We start from the raw sequence: 22,162 nt of genomic DNA on the forward strand, positions 1-22,162 counted from the left end.
AAAAATCTTGCAATGTAAATTATCTTGTAATCTCAAAAAACAGTAATAATTAACCAATTTAAGACATTATGACTAGATTTAAGCAAGACTTGCTTGATTAAATATCATAAAAAATGTCCAAAAAGTCCAAAACTAGCATATTATTCTTGTTTTAGTAATGTTCATAAAACCATTTGGTCAAAAAATATCTTAAAATAAGAATCCTTTAATAATTTATTTCTCTTAAATATCTTAAAATAAGAATCATTTAATAAATTATTTTTCTTAATTTAAGACTGTAATTCTTATATTAAGTAATTTGTCATAATGTTGTACTCTACTTGAAAAATTGTAAAAACAACCACATCCAGTCATTCCACCTTTTTTTTATTTATTATTATTTCCAGAGACATGAAATACATGCTTACAAAAATAGTTCCAATGAGGCTACATAGAACTTACTGAGAAACAAGTGTGAAAGTATGCTGGGTGGTGGCAACTCAACCTTGGTATGAAACGTAAAACAAATAGATACATTTCTCTTTTAGCTTAGATAAACAAAAGTAAACCACGTTCATGGTAAGGTGTTTTATTCTTAATAGTTAAACTAATCAAAACTTCCTTATGCACATGCCTCAGAGAAATAGCATTTTTATGAACTAGAGTATCTAATGCAGTTTTTTAACATGAAACTTAAACTGGTTAAATAACCAGTTATATTACTTAAACATGAAACTTGGTAAATAACCAGTTCTGTTAGTACAACATGAAACTTGGTAAATAACCAGTTATTTTATTCAAACATCAACCAAAGTCATCCTGCACCACAGGATGGATAGGGTTGTATAAACCCAATTTAACTGAATTGTCTGACTACACCAAATAATGATATCAGTAGTATAAATCAAATCACTATTTGTTACACCCCTACTGATAATGATAGCGACTGCTGCATGGCCATAGGGCACTTTTCACTACTCCCCAATGAACTTTTTCCACTCTGACAAAGTTTTTTTGTAGGATGAAGTTGCATCCCGATCATGAATGGCATCCTGCAGAACTTCTGTCTGAAGTATTGACAGGAGTGTTGCGATGCACTTTGGATAGGTCAGATGAAATGTGTAGTAGTATGCTAAAAGATAGAGCACACCTGTGTCAATGTTTTCTTTTGGAAAAGTTGTCACAGGTGTAGACCCAATGGCCAGCATGCAGTTGCTATCACAAATGATCAGAACTGGACTGAAGACTGGTCTTCTCTGAAGGTAGGTGGTTGGGTTTTCTGTGGGCTGTAACAAAGAAAATCAATATGAGTATGGAATAATGCTGAAAAATTAATTTAAATCAAAAGTTTGAATCTAAATTTGGTTTGTAATTTTTATGAAGTTTAGAACACAAATTGTAATTAAACTACATTTTAGGAGAAATCTGAAACTTGATGCGGAAATTAAATTTATATGGAATTTACTGTTAGAATAGAGCACACAACCATGGCCCTCCACACAAGGGCTTAATTCACTACTCATGCAAGACAATCTATATTATATAATTTGCAGACCACAAGCAAAACATATTTCAGAAGGCATTCCCTAGCTCAGTTTTGTCTTAGAATTCATATACATTTCAAATTTGAGGGCTAAGCCATTTCCTATACATTTCTTACCTCAAGAACATGCACCACTGCCTCACTTGCATGTCCCAACTTCTTAGGTAGGGCCACGGGTGAAGGGAACATCTCAGGCAGAGCCTTCATCATAGCTACAGAGCGTGTCACTGTTCCAAACAAAAGTAGATGAATTGTTTAGTATATTTTTTGTGTTAGCCATTTGATTCCTTTGTGTTTAAATCAGTGTGATATTTTGCACAAAAAGCTGGATCCAATTCAACTGGGGAGCAGGGTAGTGTGTAATTGGTATTAATGAATTTACATCTTAATATTCGCACATCATTTCATTTAAACATCAAGCTCAAGTGTAGGATAGTGGATGCCTAATATGTTCTGGAGTAGCACAACACAGTTCTGGATCTGTTTTCATTTCTAGCAACATGAAGCTCTGCAGCTCATGATGTATAAGCTTAAGTGTTTTAAGCGGTTGGAATTTCCTGAAAGGTTTCTTACCTTTGTCTTGTGTTGTTGGTGGTCTCAGAACCTTTTTAAAAACTCCATAGAACTGAGCTTTGCCATAAAAGCTCTCCCAGCGGGTCTTCAGGTCAGCAATAAAGTCAGGGTTAGATCTGTCAAGAATGCGGCGAAGTTCATCCATAACCTGTTCCAAATAAACAAGAACACAAACACACACAGAAAGATTTAGCACAACATGTTCAAATTCTAGTTAGGTGCATACAACAAATAAATACATTTGCTTACATGATCTACTTCTCTGAAACAGGGGTATGCTTGCAGTATGTTAGCTGGTCTGTCCTGGTCTCTCAAAGTGTCAGAGTTGATGAAGGCTCTGCGAGCATCAAACTCAAGGTCAAGCAGCTGGGCAACTGCCTCCTTGTTAGGTTTCTGCCTTTTATACATCTCTTGCAGGGTACGGTAATGCCTTGCTTGACTTTGCTGACTATCAGTGCCAGAATGAACTCCTAGATCTTCAGCAGCTTTTCCACTCTGGTCAACAATTTCTGTTTTTAAAAACAAAGGAGTCAGTTTTTTGTTCAAATACAATCTATAATAAAAAATATATAACACATCACACTTACCAGCAGGTGAATTCATGCCATCCAAAGATGATGCGCTGCTTCTTGTTCTGTCTAAGATTACAGTTGATGCCGTGCTTCCTGGTGACTCTGAGATGGATGTGCTTGAATCACCATCAGCACACTCAAAATTCAGCCGTCTTCGTTTCCTCCGTCTTTGTGGTGTAGGTCCCTGTCGCTTTTTTGGTGTCTTTATGTTGTGGAGTCTTTTCAGTAATTGTTTGAAAAGCAATTCCTGTATGTGAAAGACATTGAAGTAATGCACTCATTTAATTTTACTATTTACAACTAAACATTTAGACTGCACAATTTGTTTTAATCTTGGGACACTTATTTTGTATATCATGAATTCTAGATCCTAACTAGTACAAATTGTGTTTAAAAAAAAAAAGCTATACAATTAATCAATAATTTAGCCAGCACGATGGAATACTTCATGACAGCTGAATTAAATTACACTGAAATTACACAGATTTTTACCTTATTGCCCAGAACCTATTCAAAATATGTATCTTTAATCTATATAAATAGAATTTATAGAAGTTTTCATTAACAATCACGGATGGTGTACTGTGTCTTTGATCACTGAAACTTAAAAATGGCTTTTGAGACATTAATGAAAAGGTGATTCACAAATGGAACAAACACTTACCCAAGTGTGTTTGCAGTTCACAGAGTTATCACGAAGCATTGGATAATACTCCACAAGCCGCTTTGCCATAGCCTGGACATCATTTTTGGATGGATACATGAATTCAGTAGTAGTTGCTCTGATGATGGACACCATGTTGGTCACCGTGTTCCTCACTAATCGGCAGCGAAGTTCTTTTGAAAGAGTGCATCCACGTTCTTGGCCAACACGCTGCATTTCAAAATACTGCTTTCTAAAATGTTCCAGCTCACTGTCAGTATACACAACATACTCAGGGTTGGGGAGCCCAATGTCTCTTGCACATCAGGTTGGGGAGGTGTAGGATCACTGGACCGAGGAGTTTCTGAAACACAGGGGTTGACTTGTACAGTGGCCAGCCCTCTGCCATTCGAACCATTCTCTTGATTAGGAGATGCTGTCTGCTGCCCCTGCCAATAAACATTTAGCTAATATTACAATTCATAAACTAAAACATTAGCAGCATTACTTGGCTGGTAATCACAAGTTACTATAGCTGTAAACTTCACATCACACAGTGATGAAACAATTAAGAGAAGATTATGTATTGGAATAATTATGATTTTGTTTAAAATTATTTGTTACAACTGATTGAATGCTGATGATGATGTGCAGTGTAGGCTGACTTAAATTACTGTTTACCTCTTGATCTGTGTGAAACAGGTTCCATATTGCTTTTCTCCTAAGAAAATGTTCAGGTCCAGGGAAAAGATCACGGATATCTTCACGGGACAGAGTTGGTAACAAGGCTTCACTGATGTTTGCAGCTAAAAACAAAAATATAAAAAAATATATTTTTAAACTTACCATTAAAATCCCCTGAATATAATTTTTTACATGTGTATTACTTGCAGCGCTACAGAATGTGCATCAACAGATTAAAAAAAAATAATAATAAATAATAATAATAATAATAATAATAATAATAATAATAATAAATAAAGATAAAACTCAGTACAGGATTCATATATAAGCCTAATTCCCAAGTTTTATCTTTTGGGGTCTTAATATAATTATTTTAGATACATCATACTATATGCTTTTAGATAAATCATACTATATAATGCATACATTCTAATTAATATTAATTATGGGAGAGGAAAACAATATGCATGCAAAAATAAGCTTACTGTGAGTATTAGTAAGAAAAATATGATATAAGTTACACCCCTGCACAACTTTAAATATGAAAAAGCATGTACCACAGTTATTTACCACCACACATGGGCAGCAGCACATGCAATTTAACTTAATGTTAATTATATTTTACCTTGCAAAGTAGCCGCTGACACTGCGTCCAGTTTTTCCATCACTGACATCTGGGAGATGTATCCAGATAACTACTGTCCCCAAGGGTGTCCTAGCAAAAAAGTCAGATTCTTTTTTAGCTAGCTGGCTCACAAAGATAGCGTTAGCAGAGCTAGGAGAGCTAGGTTAACTAACTAGTTAGCCAACGCTAGCTATTTTCATAGCTAACGGTACACAGAAAAAAACATAGGTAACTACTAGCTAATCTAGCTAGCTAAGCTAGCGGTTAGCTAACGGTACACTAAACATTAGGTAACGTTAGCTAACTACTAGCTAATCAAGCTAGCTAACGGCTAGCTGGCTGAGTGAGGTAAGCACTTAAGCTGGATGCATCTAGTTTACCGCAAATGTAAAAATAAATATACTATTAAAGTAACAGTGCTTTTTGGTTACATCATAGAAGCTAATATAATTAACTAATGTAGCTATATACTGTACCTTAGAACTTTAAGTTAGCATTACCCTCCGAACCCGTCTGTTAACTGAGGTTCCCGCTTTCTCGGAGGACGAAGGGCGCTACTTATCCGCAGTACTACGTCCGTCGTGTCTACATCCGCTGTTAAAATAATTGGCTATAAAATGTATTATTTATTTAAAATAAAACATAAGCCAATTATAGTAGTATTAGAAACTAAAGCCCTTGTTTTTTGTTGTATCCACTTAAAACATTAACGTTACATACTTTATACGGTTTACAACGTACCACTCTTTCCTACTGATGTAACCTTCCGCCACTACAACAATCCTTTTCGCGGTCTGCTGTGGGGTCGAGGGTTGTGTTATGAGGGTTGTATTTACACAGTAAAATGATTTGGCGCTGCTTCATCTGCTGCCTTTTTGTGGCAGTGACATTAAGAGCATTGCTGAACCACATTAATACCGTACACAGCCGTAGTCCGAATTTCCGTGTCATCTGTGGCATTGACGGCTGCACTCAGGAATACAGAGTGTACAACTCTTTTTACTACCACGTCAGACGGAGCCATGCCTCGCATCTTCTCAGCCGCAAATGTATGAGGCACAGTGGAGACCGAACGGCGGATAAAGCCACGGAGGACAGTGCGGGGCCGTGTACATCTAGATATGTTCCAATGCAACCGAGGGAAAGATGTTTCGAGAATTTTGATGTACCTAGCATTCAGTCAGCACTTGAGGCAGGCGAACCCACCACAGAAAGCATACCTGGATGTGTTGTTAGTGATGCTGGCCGCTCGACCGCTGAACATGGCCGAGGTCACGCCGCTCCAGCCCCGGATGGCGCTCCGCCAGCTTCTACTGAAGACGCAACGCTTACAGTCCAGGAGGAACAGGACGAAGCATTACCTGAATCTTCACAAGTAAGTTACAGACATTTTTTTAGCTAGCAGAGTACCGGTGCAGCTTATTTGTTAATTTTGTCTAAGTTAAAAATTCGCCCGTAACTTTCAGCTGTCTCCACCAGTCTGTTTATTTGCTATTGAGTCGATTCTTTAATGAGTCGGTGTCGACTCAACCAATGACTGCACGTTGGCGTGCTTGGAATCGACTCACTGTTCTTTCAGAGTACTTCATTCAGGCGTTTATCCGACTGTTTGTGGGGTGCGCAAGTTTAATCACTCCTGTATCAGTTAATATTTTTCCTTGTTAAAGTGGATTTAACTGCCGTATTCAACATATATTCGAATCCCACCTGTGTCCTCGTGAAATAATTAAGATGTTGATATCAAATAAATGTGTTATTTATTAAATATTAAAGATGATTAAATAATGTCTGTTTTTATTTCTAGCTAGGAGAAAGTGCTATACATGAAGATACTAATGTGGATCTACTGAAGAAACATGCCACTGCCTTTGTGCTTTCTGCAAGAGAGAAACACCATCTATCACAGGTAAGTTAATATGTTGTTTATACTGTACGTACACACTGCAACTGCCTCTTGTCAGGCGATTGCTGTTAATTTGTTATAATTATGCAGTAATAAGTGTGAAAAGATGTGTGTTTAAGCTATTAGGTAGACTGAATTAATGATTGCTATTATGTTGAAAGGTACCAACCATACTGTTTTTCTGAACCAACTAAATTATGTTGTGTGGTTAATGTCAAGCATTACATAAACAAAATGAAGAAATCATGCAGTTACATTATGGACTGATTAATACAGGTACTGCATAACTTGAATAAGGTAAAGATACTGTTAATGAATAAGGCCTTTTTGCTTTCTCCCAGAGTGCAGTCAATGATATTGTAGCTGGAGTGCAGAACTACCAAGCTTCACTGCTGGACACTTTGAGGAATCAGATGACACGGGTATTTCAGAGACATCCAGAAGCTACAGATCAGCTGCTTAGTGAGTCATTGGACATTTTTAATAATTTTGAAGACCCATTTGCCAGAGTTTCAACTACATATATGCAAGACTCAGCTGTCAAGGAGCTGTTTGGGGTAGTGGAAGCACAAGAAATTGAGATTGCCCAGTCTGCATGCTATAAAGGACAAGGACCCGCTCGTGCTCTTGCTGTTAGATCTGAGTGCATTTACTACATACCTTTGATCAAAAGTTTGGAACAGTTACTTTCACATCCTGTTGTTCTATCCATGTTTGACAAAGGTGTAGAGACATGCAGGGCTGGATTTTTAAAGGACATAATTGATGGTGATATTTTGAAATCGCATCCATTGTTCTCTGTTAGACCCAATGCCCTACAGCTGATACTGTATACTGACGAAATAGAACTGTGTAATCCTCTGGGGTCACATGCCTCAAAAAACAAACTTCTAATGGTGTATTACACTTTAGGGAACATACATCCTAAATATAGGTCTAAGCTGGCTGCTATCCGTTTACTTGCTATTGCAAAAGCAACTGATATTGCTCAGTGTAGCATTGATGTGATACTGAATAGAATACAAGAAGATCTGAATTTGCTGTACAATGGTGTGAGGATCAAAACAGTGGCGGGTGAGAGAGTTGTATATGGAGCATTAGTCTCTTTTTGCGGTGACACCTTGGCTCAGCATGAGGTTACAGGGTTTAAAGAGGGAGTTGGATTTTCATTCTGCAAATGTAGACATTGCGAGTGCAGTTTTGAAGACATGCAGATTTACTTTGATGAGGACAGCTTTGTTCAACGGACATTAGGTTGGCACATCAGACAGTGTAATGAAATTGAGAGAGCCTCTACGGATTTCCTAAGAAACAGTTTGAAAACCACATACGGAATTAACAGGAAAAGCAAATTAGTAGACTTTCCATCATTTGATCTAATTAAGCAAACTCCGCAAGATATCATGCATGTAATACTTGAAGGAGTAGCTCCACTAGAAATAAAAAGTGTGTTGAAACATCTGGTCCTGTCAGGACAGCTTGACCTAGACACATTCAATAGTGCTGTACTAGGATATCCGTACTCAGTTGATGTCAGAGACAAGCCATGTCCCATAACTGTTACAACACTGTCATCAAATGACAACAAATTGAAGCAATCTTCTGGTCAAATGCTTGTCCTCCTCAAGATTTTACCATTTGTATTGGACAGTTGTGAAAGAAGTGAATACACTGAAGCTCTTACTGAATTAATACAAATAGTACAAATGTTGTTTGCACCAGTAATTTCTCTTGCAACCATATCAAACCTCAAATCACTTATCAATCAGCACTTAGTTAACATGAAGCAATTGTTTCCTGAGAACAAAATAACACCAAAGCAGCATTATCTGATTCACATTCCAGCACAGATTAAAGCTTTAGGTCCAATGGTGAGACATATGTGCATGAGATTTGAATCCAAACACTGCTTTTTCAAACAGTGGTCATCAAAATTAAATTTCAAGAATGTATGCAAGTCTCTAGTAAAGCACAACCAGATGTATGAAAGCTGTCAAAATGTCAGCAGCATGGACCACCCAATTTTTTCAAAAGAGGTGGTAATGGGACCAGTGTCTTGTGTGAGAGATGCACAATATGTACAGGGTAAACTGAAGGATTTTTTGGGTGTAGAAAAGGTGCACCATATTGTGTCTGTAAAATGGCTCGAGCTGAATGGCAATAAGTTTGTCTGCCAGAAGTCAGTGATTATTATTAATGAAGTTGAAGGTTCCCCTGTATTTGGACTTATAAAAGACATATTCATTGCAGATTCTTCATTGTATTGCTTTGAATGTCAAGTGTATGACACTGTAGCTTACAATCGTGGTTTTCTTTGCTATGAAATTGAAGTACCAAATCTTGCTCAGGCTACTGAGTTTGTTGATGCTGATAAGATTGTTGACTACACATCTTATTACACCATTAGCTTTAAGAACCACACTTACGTTCCTCTGAAATATTATCTCGGTGATGTAATTGGCTTACACAGATGCACTACTGAATAGTATAGAAGCAATTAAGTTATGAGAAACAAATTAAGGGAACAATTGAGTTTTTGAAATAGAGTAGCTGTTCTGTCCTGTTGCATTCTTTGATTTATGCTTTTGATTTTTTATTATGTCAAGAATGCCTGTATGTGCTCAGGCATATGAAGTGGCTGGTCAATGTTTGTAATAAACATATACATTTTAAAATGTTCTGAAGATAAGACATGTGTTTATAGAATGTTTTTACCCTGTTGTACTAATGTTATTTGCTCTGTTTTTTTATAGAAGCTATGCACTCTGCCCCAATTGCAAACAAAATAATAAAATACTTTTCAGTCAAATATTGTCTTTAGTTTTTATTGGAAAATATGTTAAAACTTAAGTCTTGTATTTTTCGTCTCATACACGTTTTAAGAACATTGTATTCTTAAATTAAGTAAAGTTTTCTTGAATTTCTTATTTTATAGCGGAGGGCCTCAGACACTTTCAGTAATAACAGTAAAATTTCTTATTTCATTTTAGGAATTCCTTATAATTGGAAAAAAAATCTTAATAAGATAATCATAGAAAACTTTTCTGAAAACTAGAACATTTCTCTTACACATACAAATCTTGTCAAGTAAATTATTCTTAAATGAAAAAAAAACAAGAACTATTATTGATTTTCAAGATTTTTTTGCTTGTTAAGATTTCATTTTTTGCAGTGTAGAGGTTTATTGATGGAACAAAACAAGGTATATCTGATATATTGGCTTTATAAAAAAAGACTACACAACAACCCTAAATCAGAAAATGTAAAAAAAAAAAATACCAACATACAGCTCTGGGAAAAAATAAGAGACCACTTAAAAATGATGAGTTTCTTTGATTTTACCAAATTGAAAACCTCTGGAATATAATCAAGAGGAAGATGGATGATCACAAGCCATCAAACCAAACTAAACTGCTTGAATTTTTGCAACAGGAGTAAAGCAGCATAAAGTTATCCAAAAGCAGTGTGTAAGACTGGTGGAGGAGAACATGATGCCAAGATGCATGAAAACTATATCTGATTAAAACCAGGGTTATTCCATCAAATACTGATTTCTGAGCATTTATGAATATGAACTTTCTTTGCATTATTTAGGGTTTAAAAGCTCTGCATCTTTTTTTGTAATTTTAGCCATTTCTAATTTTTTCATCTCAAATAAGTGCTGTAAATGACAATATTTTCATTTGGAGAAAGTTTGGAGAAATGTTGTTCGTAGTTTATAGAATAAAACAACAATGTTTATTTTACTCAAACACATACCTATAAATAGCAGCCCTATATCATATTTTGTCTGCTCATTAGAAGCTCCACCCACTTCTCTACTAGACTCTGAGAAATCAGGGATAATGAACCATCACACAGTGGAAACACAGTCTGTTGTAATCAGAAAAATCAACATTCCAGATCTTTTTTTTGGAATGCTGATTGATACCCAGGACCAAAGACAAAAAGGTGGTCCAGACTTTTATCAGCAACAAGTCCAAAAGCCAGGATCTGTCATGGTATGGGGTTGGGTTAGATGCAGAATTATTGCAATGCATTGCTAAACCACATGCTGCACACATTGCAAAGGCCTGGCTGCTGAAAAAGATGGTACAGAGGTACTGGACTGTACCACCTGCAGTCCTGACCTTTCACCAATAGAGAATATGTTGAGAATTTTAAAATGTAAGATGCAACGATTATGATCCCACCCTGCTGCTTAATTTAGGATGTGTTTACAGGAAGAATGGAACAAAAATAATACCTAAAACTCTTCATCTCTTGATATTCCTGTTCCATATTGTCTAAAGGTGTGTTACCATGTGTTAGGGTCACAAAAAACGAGATGCAAACACTGAACAATGCAAAGGGAAAAGCAAGAATTCCAGATTAACTATAAACTATATAATAATACCCCCTCCAGCACAGTCATGCCCAGTGCCACACTCGATCCCACTTTAAAATCCGACTCCGCTTCAGTTTCTCTTTAGGTTTAATGAGATTTTAGTCAGAGTTCGGAAAAGCTTGTCCAATTTCACAACAGTTGCTACCAAAGAACACATTAAAGAGCGGAGCACGGATAGGACAATTCCCGAACAAGCGGCACACTGCAGAGGAATATTCTGCGCCCTTTTGACATTTTGAGGTTAGGAACGAGGAAACCCTGGTTTACTGTGAGCACAGAACCAGATTTAAGTGGGAAGGCAGCCATGAAAGACATTTTTAATCTGCTAATGGAAAATCACATTACATTTTTTTCCCTTCAATTTTGCTCTTCTGTGAAGCGATATTATAGACTCGGGCTCGTACAGAGGCTCGGATGGTGGCACTTTTTCTCGCTGTCCACATGTTTGAAATGTTAAAGCCCAGCATTCGAGACGGAGATTACTTCTCTCGCAGTGAGTAATTTTCCCCTGGGATTATGTTCATTTGTCCTTATGTAGCCTCGCCACCCATCTTCATCATCCATTATTCGGCCCTGACGTGGCTGGTGTGTATTAACAGAGCGAGCTGCTCTGGAAGGTGTTTCAGCTGACTGATGTCTTTATAATGAGAGAATGTGTGAAGTCTCGCTAAGTGCGTGTTTCAATTTTTAGGGGATGGGGGTGTCTTTAAATGCTCTTTGCTTGTACTGTACGATTACAGACTGTATGATAGTTAGAACTGAGGGGACGTGTATGTAGTTTAAGTGAATGTGGGTTTATATTTGTACTTATTTCACTTTTCACATTTTTAGAATTGAAAGTGCTTCAAGGGTTATTTTTTTAAGCAATGTTATTAAAGAGACATTTCAGGTTCCATATATACAGGTGTAATCCACCCATCCAAATCACTGAGCTGTTTGAGGTGAGGTGTTTTAATCACTTCCATGTCCACAGGTGTATAATAATAAAAGCAGCAGCTAGTCATGCTACAGACTGTTTCTACAAACATTATGTATTAAGAATGGGTCTCAGGGGGGCGCCGAGTGGTCCAGCGGTCTAATGCGCTGCCACTATGAGCGGGAGGTCGCAGGTTCGAACCCCCGCTCATGCAGCTTTGCCATCAGCTGCCGGCGCTTGGCTCTGGGGTGGGTAGATGGCGCTCTCTCCCCATCACACAGAGTTCACCAACTTTCTGCAGAGTCAATACATCACTACAGACTTCAAGTACTTCATGCAGCTTCAGAGTTCATCACTACTCACCTCCAAACTTCATGTAGCTTCAGATCAGTTCATCACTACACATCTCCAAACGGCATGCAGCTTCAGATTAGATCATCACTACACACCCCCAAACTTCATGTAGCTTCAGAGTTCATCACTACACACCCCCAAAGTTCATGTAGCTTCAGAGTTCATCATCACTACACATCTCCAAACTTCATGTAGCTCCAGAGTTCATCACTACACACCTCCAAACTTCATGCAGCTTCAGATTAGTTCATCACTACACACCTCCAAACTTGATATGGCTTTAGAGTTCATCACTACACACCTTCAAATGTCATGTAGCTTCAGAGTTCATCACTACACACCTCCAAACTTCATGTAGCTTCAGATTAGATCAACAGCAGTGTTCAAACACAATGCAGGCGAGATTCTGGCTTACTGAAACCTTTTTACAGTTTAAAGAAACATTTAAATATGTTTATATAATATAAATGTAAAAAGAAAATATAATTGCAGATAGCATGTGGAAATGATTTTAAATGTGTGTTAATGTAAATAAAATGCTGTGTGAAATTCTGTTCGTTTTGTTCATGTATGAAATACTATCAATATGTAGAGAGCAGGTTCATCCAACAAACCTATCAGACCACTCTGTTTTAGAATTAATATATTAAACATTGTTGGGATGGTTGTGCCAGGACACTAATACCATTTAATTAGAGTATGTTGTCCCCTTCCAACTCAGGAATACAGCTACTTTCAATTAAAAGAAAATATATTGGTGGGTACTACTTTATTTTTACTTTTAGCATTTTGATGTGAATGTTCTTTTTTTCATTCTTGTTTCTTAGGGAATCCATTGTATGACACTACATAAAGGCATGTTTGCCAAAAAACTGGATTTACTGTGTGTACAGTCAGACAGTGACTGAATAAAGTAAAGTCACAAAGGGCCGGCAATCCCACTGACCACTACATATGTTCTGCTTGGCCTTGGGCCATGTAATGCATTTGTGTGTGTGTGTGTGTGTGTGTGTGTATCCTGTCTCTCTGATTCTTTGAACCCACAGTTTAATATCCTGCTGACCTGCAGCCACTTCACCTGCCTACAAAGAGTACCAGCTGAGAAGTCAAGTGAAGTGCACCCAGACAAACATTTAGCTCGCTCTCTAATCTTCCACCAGTGAGTATTATTCAGCTAAAGCTTTTCTAACCTCCACTCCAGCTCCTCTAAACACCGTGTTTACTGTGAAACCCAGCAACTACCTGAGCAGGTCACTCTCATTTCTCTTACAAATGAACACTGATAATGTCCAAATACACTCATTGTCAAAGAAAGGGGTGCAAAAATAGTTGCACCCAGAAGGAAGAGTTGGATTGTATATAAAAGTTAGCTGGAAACGCAAACTTGCCAGTCGTCAGCATGTGGAGAGTTGTTAATATTGGGCTGTCACTGTTCCTATAATGAAGATCAAAGATGATCTGGTGTCATATGAAATGGTACCCCACACTAAAGTACCAGGCCTTTTGAACTTGGAATGGTGGCTTAGCACGTTAGCATGTTCGCCTCCCAGTGCTGAGGTCTGTGGTATAAGTGTCTATTTGGGTGGATTTTCTATGTTCTCCCTGTGTGTGCAATGGTTTCCTCTGGGGACTTTGGTTTCCTCCCACAGTCCAAAAACATGGAGATCAGGCAAATTGGACACTCTAAAAAAAAATCGCCCTGGTTTGTGAATGTGTGTGTCACTCTATGCCCAGACATGGATTGCCACTCTGTGCTGGGTCAGTTCCTCCAGATGGACAGTTGTTTCCTGTTGAAAGTACACTGTGTCCGATTGGCTGCCGCTTCTCAACGGTGTGTGTAGAATGTAATTGAGTTTGTGTAGAATGTAATTGTAAGAGTCCTTAAGTGCTTTGAGTGCAAACAGGCACTATATAAGTGTAATTGTAAGTAAGTAAGTGTGACACATGATAACAAACCATTTATCTTTGCGCTGAGTACAGTCATCTCCACTAAGACCAAAGCAGGACTGCCAAGCTGCCACACATAGTCACACAGTTGATTCCTTTTGGGTACAACTATTTTTTTGATGATGAGTGCATTCGTACATGCAGTTCTCCAGTTTAGTATCCATTACATTACATTACATTTGGCAGACGCTTTTGTCCAAAGCGACTTACAATAATGAAGTACAAAAGTAATAGGAATTAAGATAAACCATTTTTTAGATAGGGCTTAAAGGAGGTCAAAGGGAAATAAAGGGATAGAGAAGTGAAGGAGGGGAAGAAGGAAATGGGGTTAGAAGTAGTAAGTGTGTTAGAGGTGTTAGGAGAGTAAGAGCTCTTTGAAGAGCTCTGTCTTCAGGAGTTTCTTAAAGATAGTGAGAGATTCTCCTGATCTGGTAGTGGAAGGTAGTTAGTTAGAGGTGTTAGGAGAGTTAGTGCTCTTTGAAGAGCTCTGTCTTCAGGAGTTTATTAAAGATAGTGATAGATTCTCCTGATCTGGTAGTGGAAGGTAGTTAGTTAGAGGTGTTAGGAGAGTTAGTGCTCTTTGAAGAGCTCTGTCTTCAGGAGTTTATTAAAGATAGTGAGAGATTCTCCTGATCTGGTAGTAGAAGGTAGTTAGTTAGAGGTGTAAGGAGAGTAAGTGCTCTTTGAAGAGCTCTGTCTTCAGGAGTTTATTAAAGATAGTGAGAGATTCTCCTGATCTGGTAGTAGAAGGTAGTTTGTTCCACCATTGGGGAACTCTGTATGAGAACAGTCTGGATTGCTTTGTGTGAATGTTTGGCAAAGCAAGGCGACGTTCATTGGAGGAGCATAGCGGCCGGGAGGTAACGTAAGCCTTCAGGAGTGAGTGCAGGTAGGAAGGAGCCTGTTCTGTCATCACCTTGTAGGCGATTGTAAGAGTTTTGAATTTGATGCGAGCATCAACTGGTAGCCAATGGAGCTCAATGAGCAGCGGGGTGACATGTGCCCGTTTTGGTTGGTTGAAGACCAGACGTGCTGCTGCGTTCTGGATCATTTGGAGTGGTTTTACTACACAGGCCGGGAGGCCAGTTAGCAGGGCATTGCAGTAGTCGAGGCGTGAGATGACGACTGCTTGTACCAGGAGTTGGGTGGCCTGTTTGGGTGTTAGTTTTTTGTCTGATTGGATAGGTCTTGTGTACAAAATCTCCCTACACCCTCAGCTGGTCAGACCATTTTATTCTACCCTTTTAGGATAATGGCCTACATCAGGAGTGTAAGAGTTAAGTTCTTAAGCTAATATATGAAGCTTTATTAATAAAGACTGTATATATAGCAGTTTTTTTTGTTTGTTTTTTAAGACACAAGGAATTTCTTTGACAGCAACAATAGTTATTAACATAACAATGGGAACACTTTTTATGAATATCATGTCTATAAGGGTGTACTCACACTAGGCAATCCGTGCCATGCCCAAAGCATGACTCGATTGACTAGTGTGATCACTCCAAACCGTACCCTGCTACGATACACTGAAATGTTCACTTGGACTTGAGCACGGTATGCATGCAGTGTGAATGTGATCTGTGCCAAAGCATGGAACAAGATGATGTAAGTGATGCAACATTCCTGTAAACAAACATGGCACAGGCATTAGGAAAATCACCCTCTCTCGGGTGCATGTGCTGTATCGCTCTGTATGTAACATTGACTGCGATAACCGTGACTTTTGATGATGCGCTTCTGAGAGAGGGTGCTTTTCATGGCGGGGTGTTCGAGTCGGCAACAACACTGGCAAGCCCACTGAGCAATGAGTGAGGTAAGCATTCTCGGGTAGAGATTTTTTAAACACAGTGTGAGTGCAGACTAGCGGAGGAGGTGGCAGAACCGTGCCTACTGTGAGTACACCCTAAGACTCTGTAAACACATTCATAACATATTACAATGCATTCATAAGGAATTATAAACATGCCTATAACTATTTATGAAAATGCATGACACATTAGAGCCATGTTTATTATATGCATTATACATTGTGATTAAAATGCATCATTAGCTGTCTTTATAATTTGTTAGGTGTCAGTTTCTTTTAAACTTGCAGACTTTCCAGCTTGCAAAGTGCATTGTGACTCATGAATTATACTTGTCTTGAATATAGTGTCAGTTAAAGTCACTTATTATGCATTATAAAAGGTGCTCCAAGTAAAGTCACAGACTTTCATTGTGGGACTAGATTATTATTGATAGATATATACACTTTTAACATACATACTATAAGCACAGCTTATAATGCATTATGATTAGAAGTCATAATGCATAATAAACATGGCTATAATGTGTTATACATTTTATAAACATTTTTAGACGTTTATAATGTGTTATTAATGCATCATTAATGTAACATTTTATAAATGTGTTTCTAGAAACATGATATTCATAGAAAATCTTACCATAACAATATAAAAATATTATAACTGTGGATTCACATTCCGTCCCATTGCTTTAGTGTTCTTTATAAGCTGCCGGTCGGCTCGAGAGATGCTGATCTCCTCTCTGAAACCTGGCACACACCATCCGAGCATTGATTGGCTGGAGTAGGCTAATTAAAGAAGAGCTTGCTTATGCAAAGCCCAGTAAACTAAGCACACAAGCATTAATTAGAATCAAATGAAATACATTGTCTCTGAGCTCCTCCGGAGATTCCTGCACTGATAACAGCAGAGCCGGGGGGGTGTAGTGGTGAGGGACTCGGGGGGTGATTAGTTGTACTGCCACTCCGCCGCTGCAGGAATCAATAGTGATCTCAGTTATTCAGGCTGGAATCCAGAGCATCTCAGTAAACACACACAGATACCCTGGCTTGTTTGTCTGAGCAGGGGTGTGCTGGCCTTGGAATAGTGTTAAACTGGTTTTACATGATGCAGGATTCCAGTGACTGGGGAATCACTTGACTATCTCTGAGCTCTGACCACAGAGAGAAACTCTTTCTAAGCAACTGAGCTTCAGCTATGTAAAATCACATAAACCCATTTAAATTTACAATTAGACTTTTAATTCACTTTATTTTGTTGAGTTTCCAATTTGGAACAGTGCTGCACTGCTGAAATAGCCTCTGTTGACATTTGTAGCTAATGAAAGCTAACCATATTGAAACGTTAACCAATTTAGCGACTTTTCTTTCTTTTATACATTTATTTCTAATATACTCCCATTTTTTGCACAAATTAGCTATTTAGCTGTGATGCAACAACACAAGGAGGGTGAAGACTAGCACATGCCTCCTCCGACACATGTGACACATGTCAGACTCCGCCTCTTTTCCAGCTGCTTGTGAGTAGCATCGCAGCACACTCTGAGGTAAGCGCAGCGACTCAGTTCTAATACATCAGGTCACAGATGCCTTGTGTTGATTGACATCACCCTAGGAGTGATGAGGGGAAAGAGCGCCATCTACCCACCCAGAGAGAGCAAAGCCAGTTGTGCTCTCTCAGGGCTCTGGTAGCTGATGATAAGCTGTATGACTGGGATTCGAACCAGCAATCTCTCAATCATAGTGGCAGCATTTTAGATCGTTGGACCACTCTTTTTTCAAAATAAGGGCGTTTTCACACCAGCACTATTTGGTCCGGTTAAAACAAACTCTGGTCCGTTTGTAACTTTAGTGAGTAATCGCACTCGGGTGCGGATCAAAAGAACCGGACCGAGACCAGCTAGAGGAGGTCTCGGTCCGGTACCATACAAACTCTGGAGCGCTTCGCTTTGGTGAGAACGTGATCCGGTCTCGATCCGACCCAGCTATTAAATATACTTATAAACATTTCCCTTGCCTTTATATTTATAGCATTTAGCAGACTTTTACAAAAGTGTTTATTTGTTCATTTGGAACATCAAAGACAGATATCTAAAGTATTACTAGAAATGAGACACACATGCTCTAAACCACATAAATTAGGATAGCTAAATCATCCTTACTTCCTAAAGCATTTTTATACATATTAGCATTTTATTTTCTTGCATGTGTACGACTATACAACCACAAATAAGATAAACTAGAGAAAACAGTATGGAAACAAAAAAAATACAAATATAAAGTAAATTTTAAAAATGTGCCCTACATTTAATTTCTCTGTTATAAGATCACAGACAGTCTAAACACAATATATGTAATGTTTTATCTGTTCAGTTTTATTTTATTTGTTAATATACAGTACCTGTCAGTAGTCTGGACACACCTCTTCTCATTTAATGTGTTTTCTTTTTTATGATTTTTTTTGCATTGTAAATGTAATATTGAAGACTGTATTAAAGCTATACAGGAACACATGCAGAATTATTTAGTAAACAAAAAGTGTTAAACAAACCAGAAAATTGTAGTTTTATACTTTAGATTCTTCTAAGTAGTAAATTTATCTTTGAGGACAGATCTGCACACTGTTGGTTTAATTTTAATCTCAGTGTCTTCATGAGGGGAGTCACCTGGAATAGTTTTTTCAGCATCTTGAAGGAAGGAGTTCCTGGAGGTTCTGAACAATAGTTGCTGCTTTTCCTTCACGCTATGAAGCTCCAGCTCATCCCAATTAAATCACCTCAAATCACTATCTCAGTTCATCAGGTTTAGATCGGGGATTAATGTGGAGGACAAACACTTTTTACTGTTTGCTACTTAAATCCATGTGTGTCCCCAGTCTATGTTTTGTTTTCATGTATTTAAATTAATAATCTACAATGTAGAAAACAAATTAAATAAAGAAATAAGGAAACACACTGAATGAGAAGGTGTGTTTAAACTTTTGACTGGTGTTCTATATCCAATTATTAATTTCAGGCCTGTAATACATACTGCAATACATAATACATACATAATGTTAACAAATATGGAAATGTATATTGTATTCAGAGAGATCAATATTCTGGATATTTATTTGAAAGAAATGGTCCAAAATCCAGGGTGGTTCTCTGCATACCCGTACACCTCTCTCATGCAGCACTAATGGGAAATCCATGCATTATCAAAAAAGACAATGCAGAACCACATGCTGCTTACAATACAAATGCATGGCTGTGGATATAGAGGGTATGGGTACAGTCTTGACCTGTCCCCTATAGAGAAAAATAACCCTAAACCAATGACTCCAGTGCTAAAATCTCTCTTAAATGTAATAGAGAATGGAAACGTTACAAAATAACCTTTTTTTTTGGAATGTGTTGCAGGCCTAGGAAGCAGGAATGCATCTATAATAATAAATTAAAGGCAAGGCAAGTTTATTTATATAGCACCTTTCATACACAACGGTCATTCAAAGTGCTTTACAAATTAGAAAATACACAGAGAAGTCAAATAAAAGTAAAAAAAAAACATGTAAAAGAATAACAGTAAAAATGGAAATAAAAACTAAAATAAGAATCATGATTAAAACAAAGAGAAGTACAATTAAAAACATGTAAAAGAACAACAAGGATTCGGAAATAAAAAATAAAATAAGTATAAAGCATGAATAAAACATAATATAAAAGTGCCGTTACAGAATAAAAGTGGACGGAGGTGCAGTGTTTTAAAACACTAGCTACCGAGCTAAACTCGCTAACTAACAAGCTAAGATAGCTAGCTAACTACCCAGCTAAGCTACTTAACTATCCCAGCAAAGCTAACTAGCTAATTACCGAGCTAAGCGAGCTAACTACCAACTAAGCTAGCACGCTAAGTAACTTTACCCAGCTAAGTGAGCTAGCTAACTACCCAGCTAAGCTGGCTAGCTCTTGTATGATGTAATTATGCAGATAAAAGCCGGAAAAACTAAATATGATCACATTATTTCACAGCCTATTAAAAACTTGCCTAAATTTTAGCTACTAGCTAGTTTAACTGTTGGAATTAGCTTGCTAATTAGCTATGCTAGCTAACTAGATAGTTAAATTCTCTATATGTAGCTATCCTAACATAACTAATTTGACCATAGAGGGTTCAAAATTGCAGCTCACCAAGTACTAACCTTCCCCAGAAAGCAGAGATAAAGGAGGAGATGTGATTATTCATTATTAAAGCAAAAATACAGAACGGTCTCTGTATTTTGTATTAAAAACTTATATTCTTACTGTAAATTTATAGATATTTATTTACATTGTAAAACTCATGCAATAGAATTCCAATACTACCACTACTATTTCTACTCCTACTACTACTACTACTACTACTAATAATAATAATAATAACAATAATAATAACAGATTTAGTTGATTAATTAATTTATGCATGAATAATCACGTATAGCTATTGAGTATAGTAACCAGTTAGCTAGTTAGCTTTTAGCCTTTTTTATTTTATTTTTTGATTTTCTTGACTATATTACTGGTGATAAAATAATCCAGTGCTTTTACTCTGGGGTGTGTTTACCTGCAGTTGGGTTCAGTTTAAGGTCTCTACTTTGTTTCTGAGGAGAGAGAAGAAACAGAGAGGAGGTGAAAGCTAGTATAGGCTAGTGTTAGCTTTTAGCTTAGCTTTTTCCTCTTTTCCTATCTGAAACGCATGTAATGTTTACTTGGTGCCTTGCTGCTTACACTAGCTATCTCACTCAAAGGGCAGAGTAGTAATAAAAGTCTCTGTATCTAAAACAAAAGGGGAACATTTTCCTTTTTCATGTATTTTATCATTTAATTGTATTATCCTTTATCCCTTTACCTTTATTTTATTTATCATTTTATTTATTTTATTTCCTGTTTTACCTTTTGGCCTTTTACCCTTTCTATTTATTTAATCATTTTATTTTATTACCTGTTTTATCTTTTGGCCTTTTCTTCAATCTTTATTTTCTTAAATTTTTCATTTTATTTATTGTTCTTATTTTGGCCTTTTTATTTATTTTATAAATTTATTTTATTAACCGTTTTATCTTTAGGCCTTTTACCCTTTTTCATTTATTTTTTAAAAGTATTTATTACTTGTTTTATCTTTTGGCCTTTTACCTGTTTTTTTTATTTTATTTTTATTTTATCATTGAGTTTTATTACCCGTTTTACCTTTTTGCCTTTTACCCTTATTTTATAATTTTATTACCTGATTTTCTTTTGGTATTTTACCCTTTGTATTTATTTTATAAATGTATTTTATTAACTGTTTTATCCTTTGGCCTTTTACCTTTTTCCATTTATTTTATAATTTTATTTATTTTATTACCTATTTTATCTTTTGGTCTTTTACCTTTTTCATTTATTTTATTATTTTATTTATTTAATTACCTGTTTTATCTTTAAGCCTTTTACCTTTATTTTTTTTTTTATCATTTTAATTATTTCATTACCTATTTTATCTTTTCACCTTTTATAATTTTTTATTTGTTTTATGATTTTATTTTATTACCTGTTTATCACACAAAGAGTTATTTTTTTAGTTTCTTTTTTGCTCTCCAAACCATCACTGACCATCAGCAAATTTTGCATTTTATTTGGAAATCAAAGGACCAGAGTCTGGAGAAAGAGTGGCGAGACACACAGTCCAAGCTGCTTGAGGTCTAGTGTTAAGTTTCCACCAATCAGTGACGGTTTGGAGAGACATGTGATCTGCTGCTGGTGTTGATCCACTGTGTTTTATTATCAAGTCTATAGTCAGTGCAGTTTTTCCCACAAAATCTTACAGCACTTCATGCTTCTTCCCTCTGCTACTGACAACTTTTATATGGAGATGTTGGTTTTATTTTCCAGCAGGACTTGGCACACTGCCCACACTGCCAAAAGTACCAACTGATCTTATATAGTATTTAAGTTTTCTGAGACATTGATTTTTGGGTTTTCATCGGCTTTAAGCCATAATCATCAAAAGAAAAAAAAAAATGCTTAAAATAGATTACTCTGTGTGTAATACATCTATATAAAATATGGAATTCATATTTTCAACTGAATTACTGAAAAAAAGTAACTTTCCAATTATATTGTAATTTTTTGAGATGCACTAGTATGTTAATATTGAGATGCCAGTTATTAAAATAGTTGATGCCAGTTAACACATACAACACATGGAACACATTTGCATTGTTTCTTGTTCCCACTGG

At 36.8% G+C, this 22,162-nt stretch overlaps 2 protein-coding genes across 3 annotated transcripts; one reads left to right on the plus strand and one right to left on the minus strand.

Annotated features, from left to right (window-relative positions):
- Positions 1 to 345: 345 nt before the first annotated feature.
- On the minus strand, positions 346 to 5,923 carry LOC125781121 (uncharacterized). Of its 2 annotated transcripts, none has more exons than XM_049464243.1 (9): positions 5,840 to 5,923; positions 4,620 to 4,709; positions 3,992 to 4,116; positions 3,332 to 3,759; positions 2,683 to 2,914; positions 2,345 to 2,604; positions 2,096 to 2,243; positions 1,640 to 1,749; positions 346 to 1,265 (listed from the first exon to the last, which is right to left on the minus strand). In XM_049464243.1, the coding sequence occupies exons 4-9, from the start codon at positions 3,545 to 3,547 to the stop codon at positions 954 to 956; spliced, it is 1,278 nt and encodes a 425-aa protein (XP_049320200.1). In that variant the 5' UTR covers positions 3,548 to 3,759; positions 3,992 to 4,116; positions 4,620 to 4,709; positions 5,840 to 5,923; the 3' UTR covers positions 346 to 953. The 2 variants fall into 2 exon arrangements, with proteins under 2 accessions (XP_049320200.1, XP_049320199.1); XM_049464242.1 differs by lacking the exon at positions 5,840 to 5,923 and adding an exon at positions 5,096 to 5,467.
- Positions 5,464 to 9,061, plus strand: LOC125781133 (uncharacterized). Its single transcript, XM_049464272.1, has 3 exons — positions 5,464 to 5,994; positions 6,424 to 6,525; positions 6,864 to 9,061. Exons 1-3 carry the CDS (start codon positions 5,464 to 5,466, stop codon positions 9,006 to 9,008), a joined length of 2,778 nt encoding a protein of 925 aa, XP_049320229.1. The 3' UTR covers positions 9,009 to 9,061.
- The last annotated feature ends 13,101 nt before the right edge of the window (positions 9,062 to 22,162 follow it).

Source organism: Astyanax mexicanus, chromosome 14 (genome assembly GCF_023375975.1).
Source record: "Astyanax mexicanus isolate ESR-SI-001 chromosome 14, AstMex3_surface, whole genome shotgun sequence".
NCBI lineage: Eukaryota > Metazoa > Chordata > Actinopteri > Characiformes > Acestrorhamphidae > Astyanax > Astyanax mexicanus.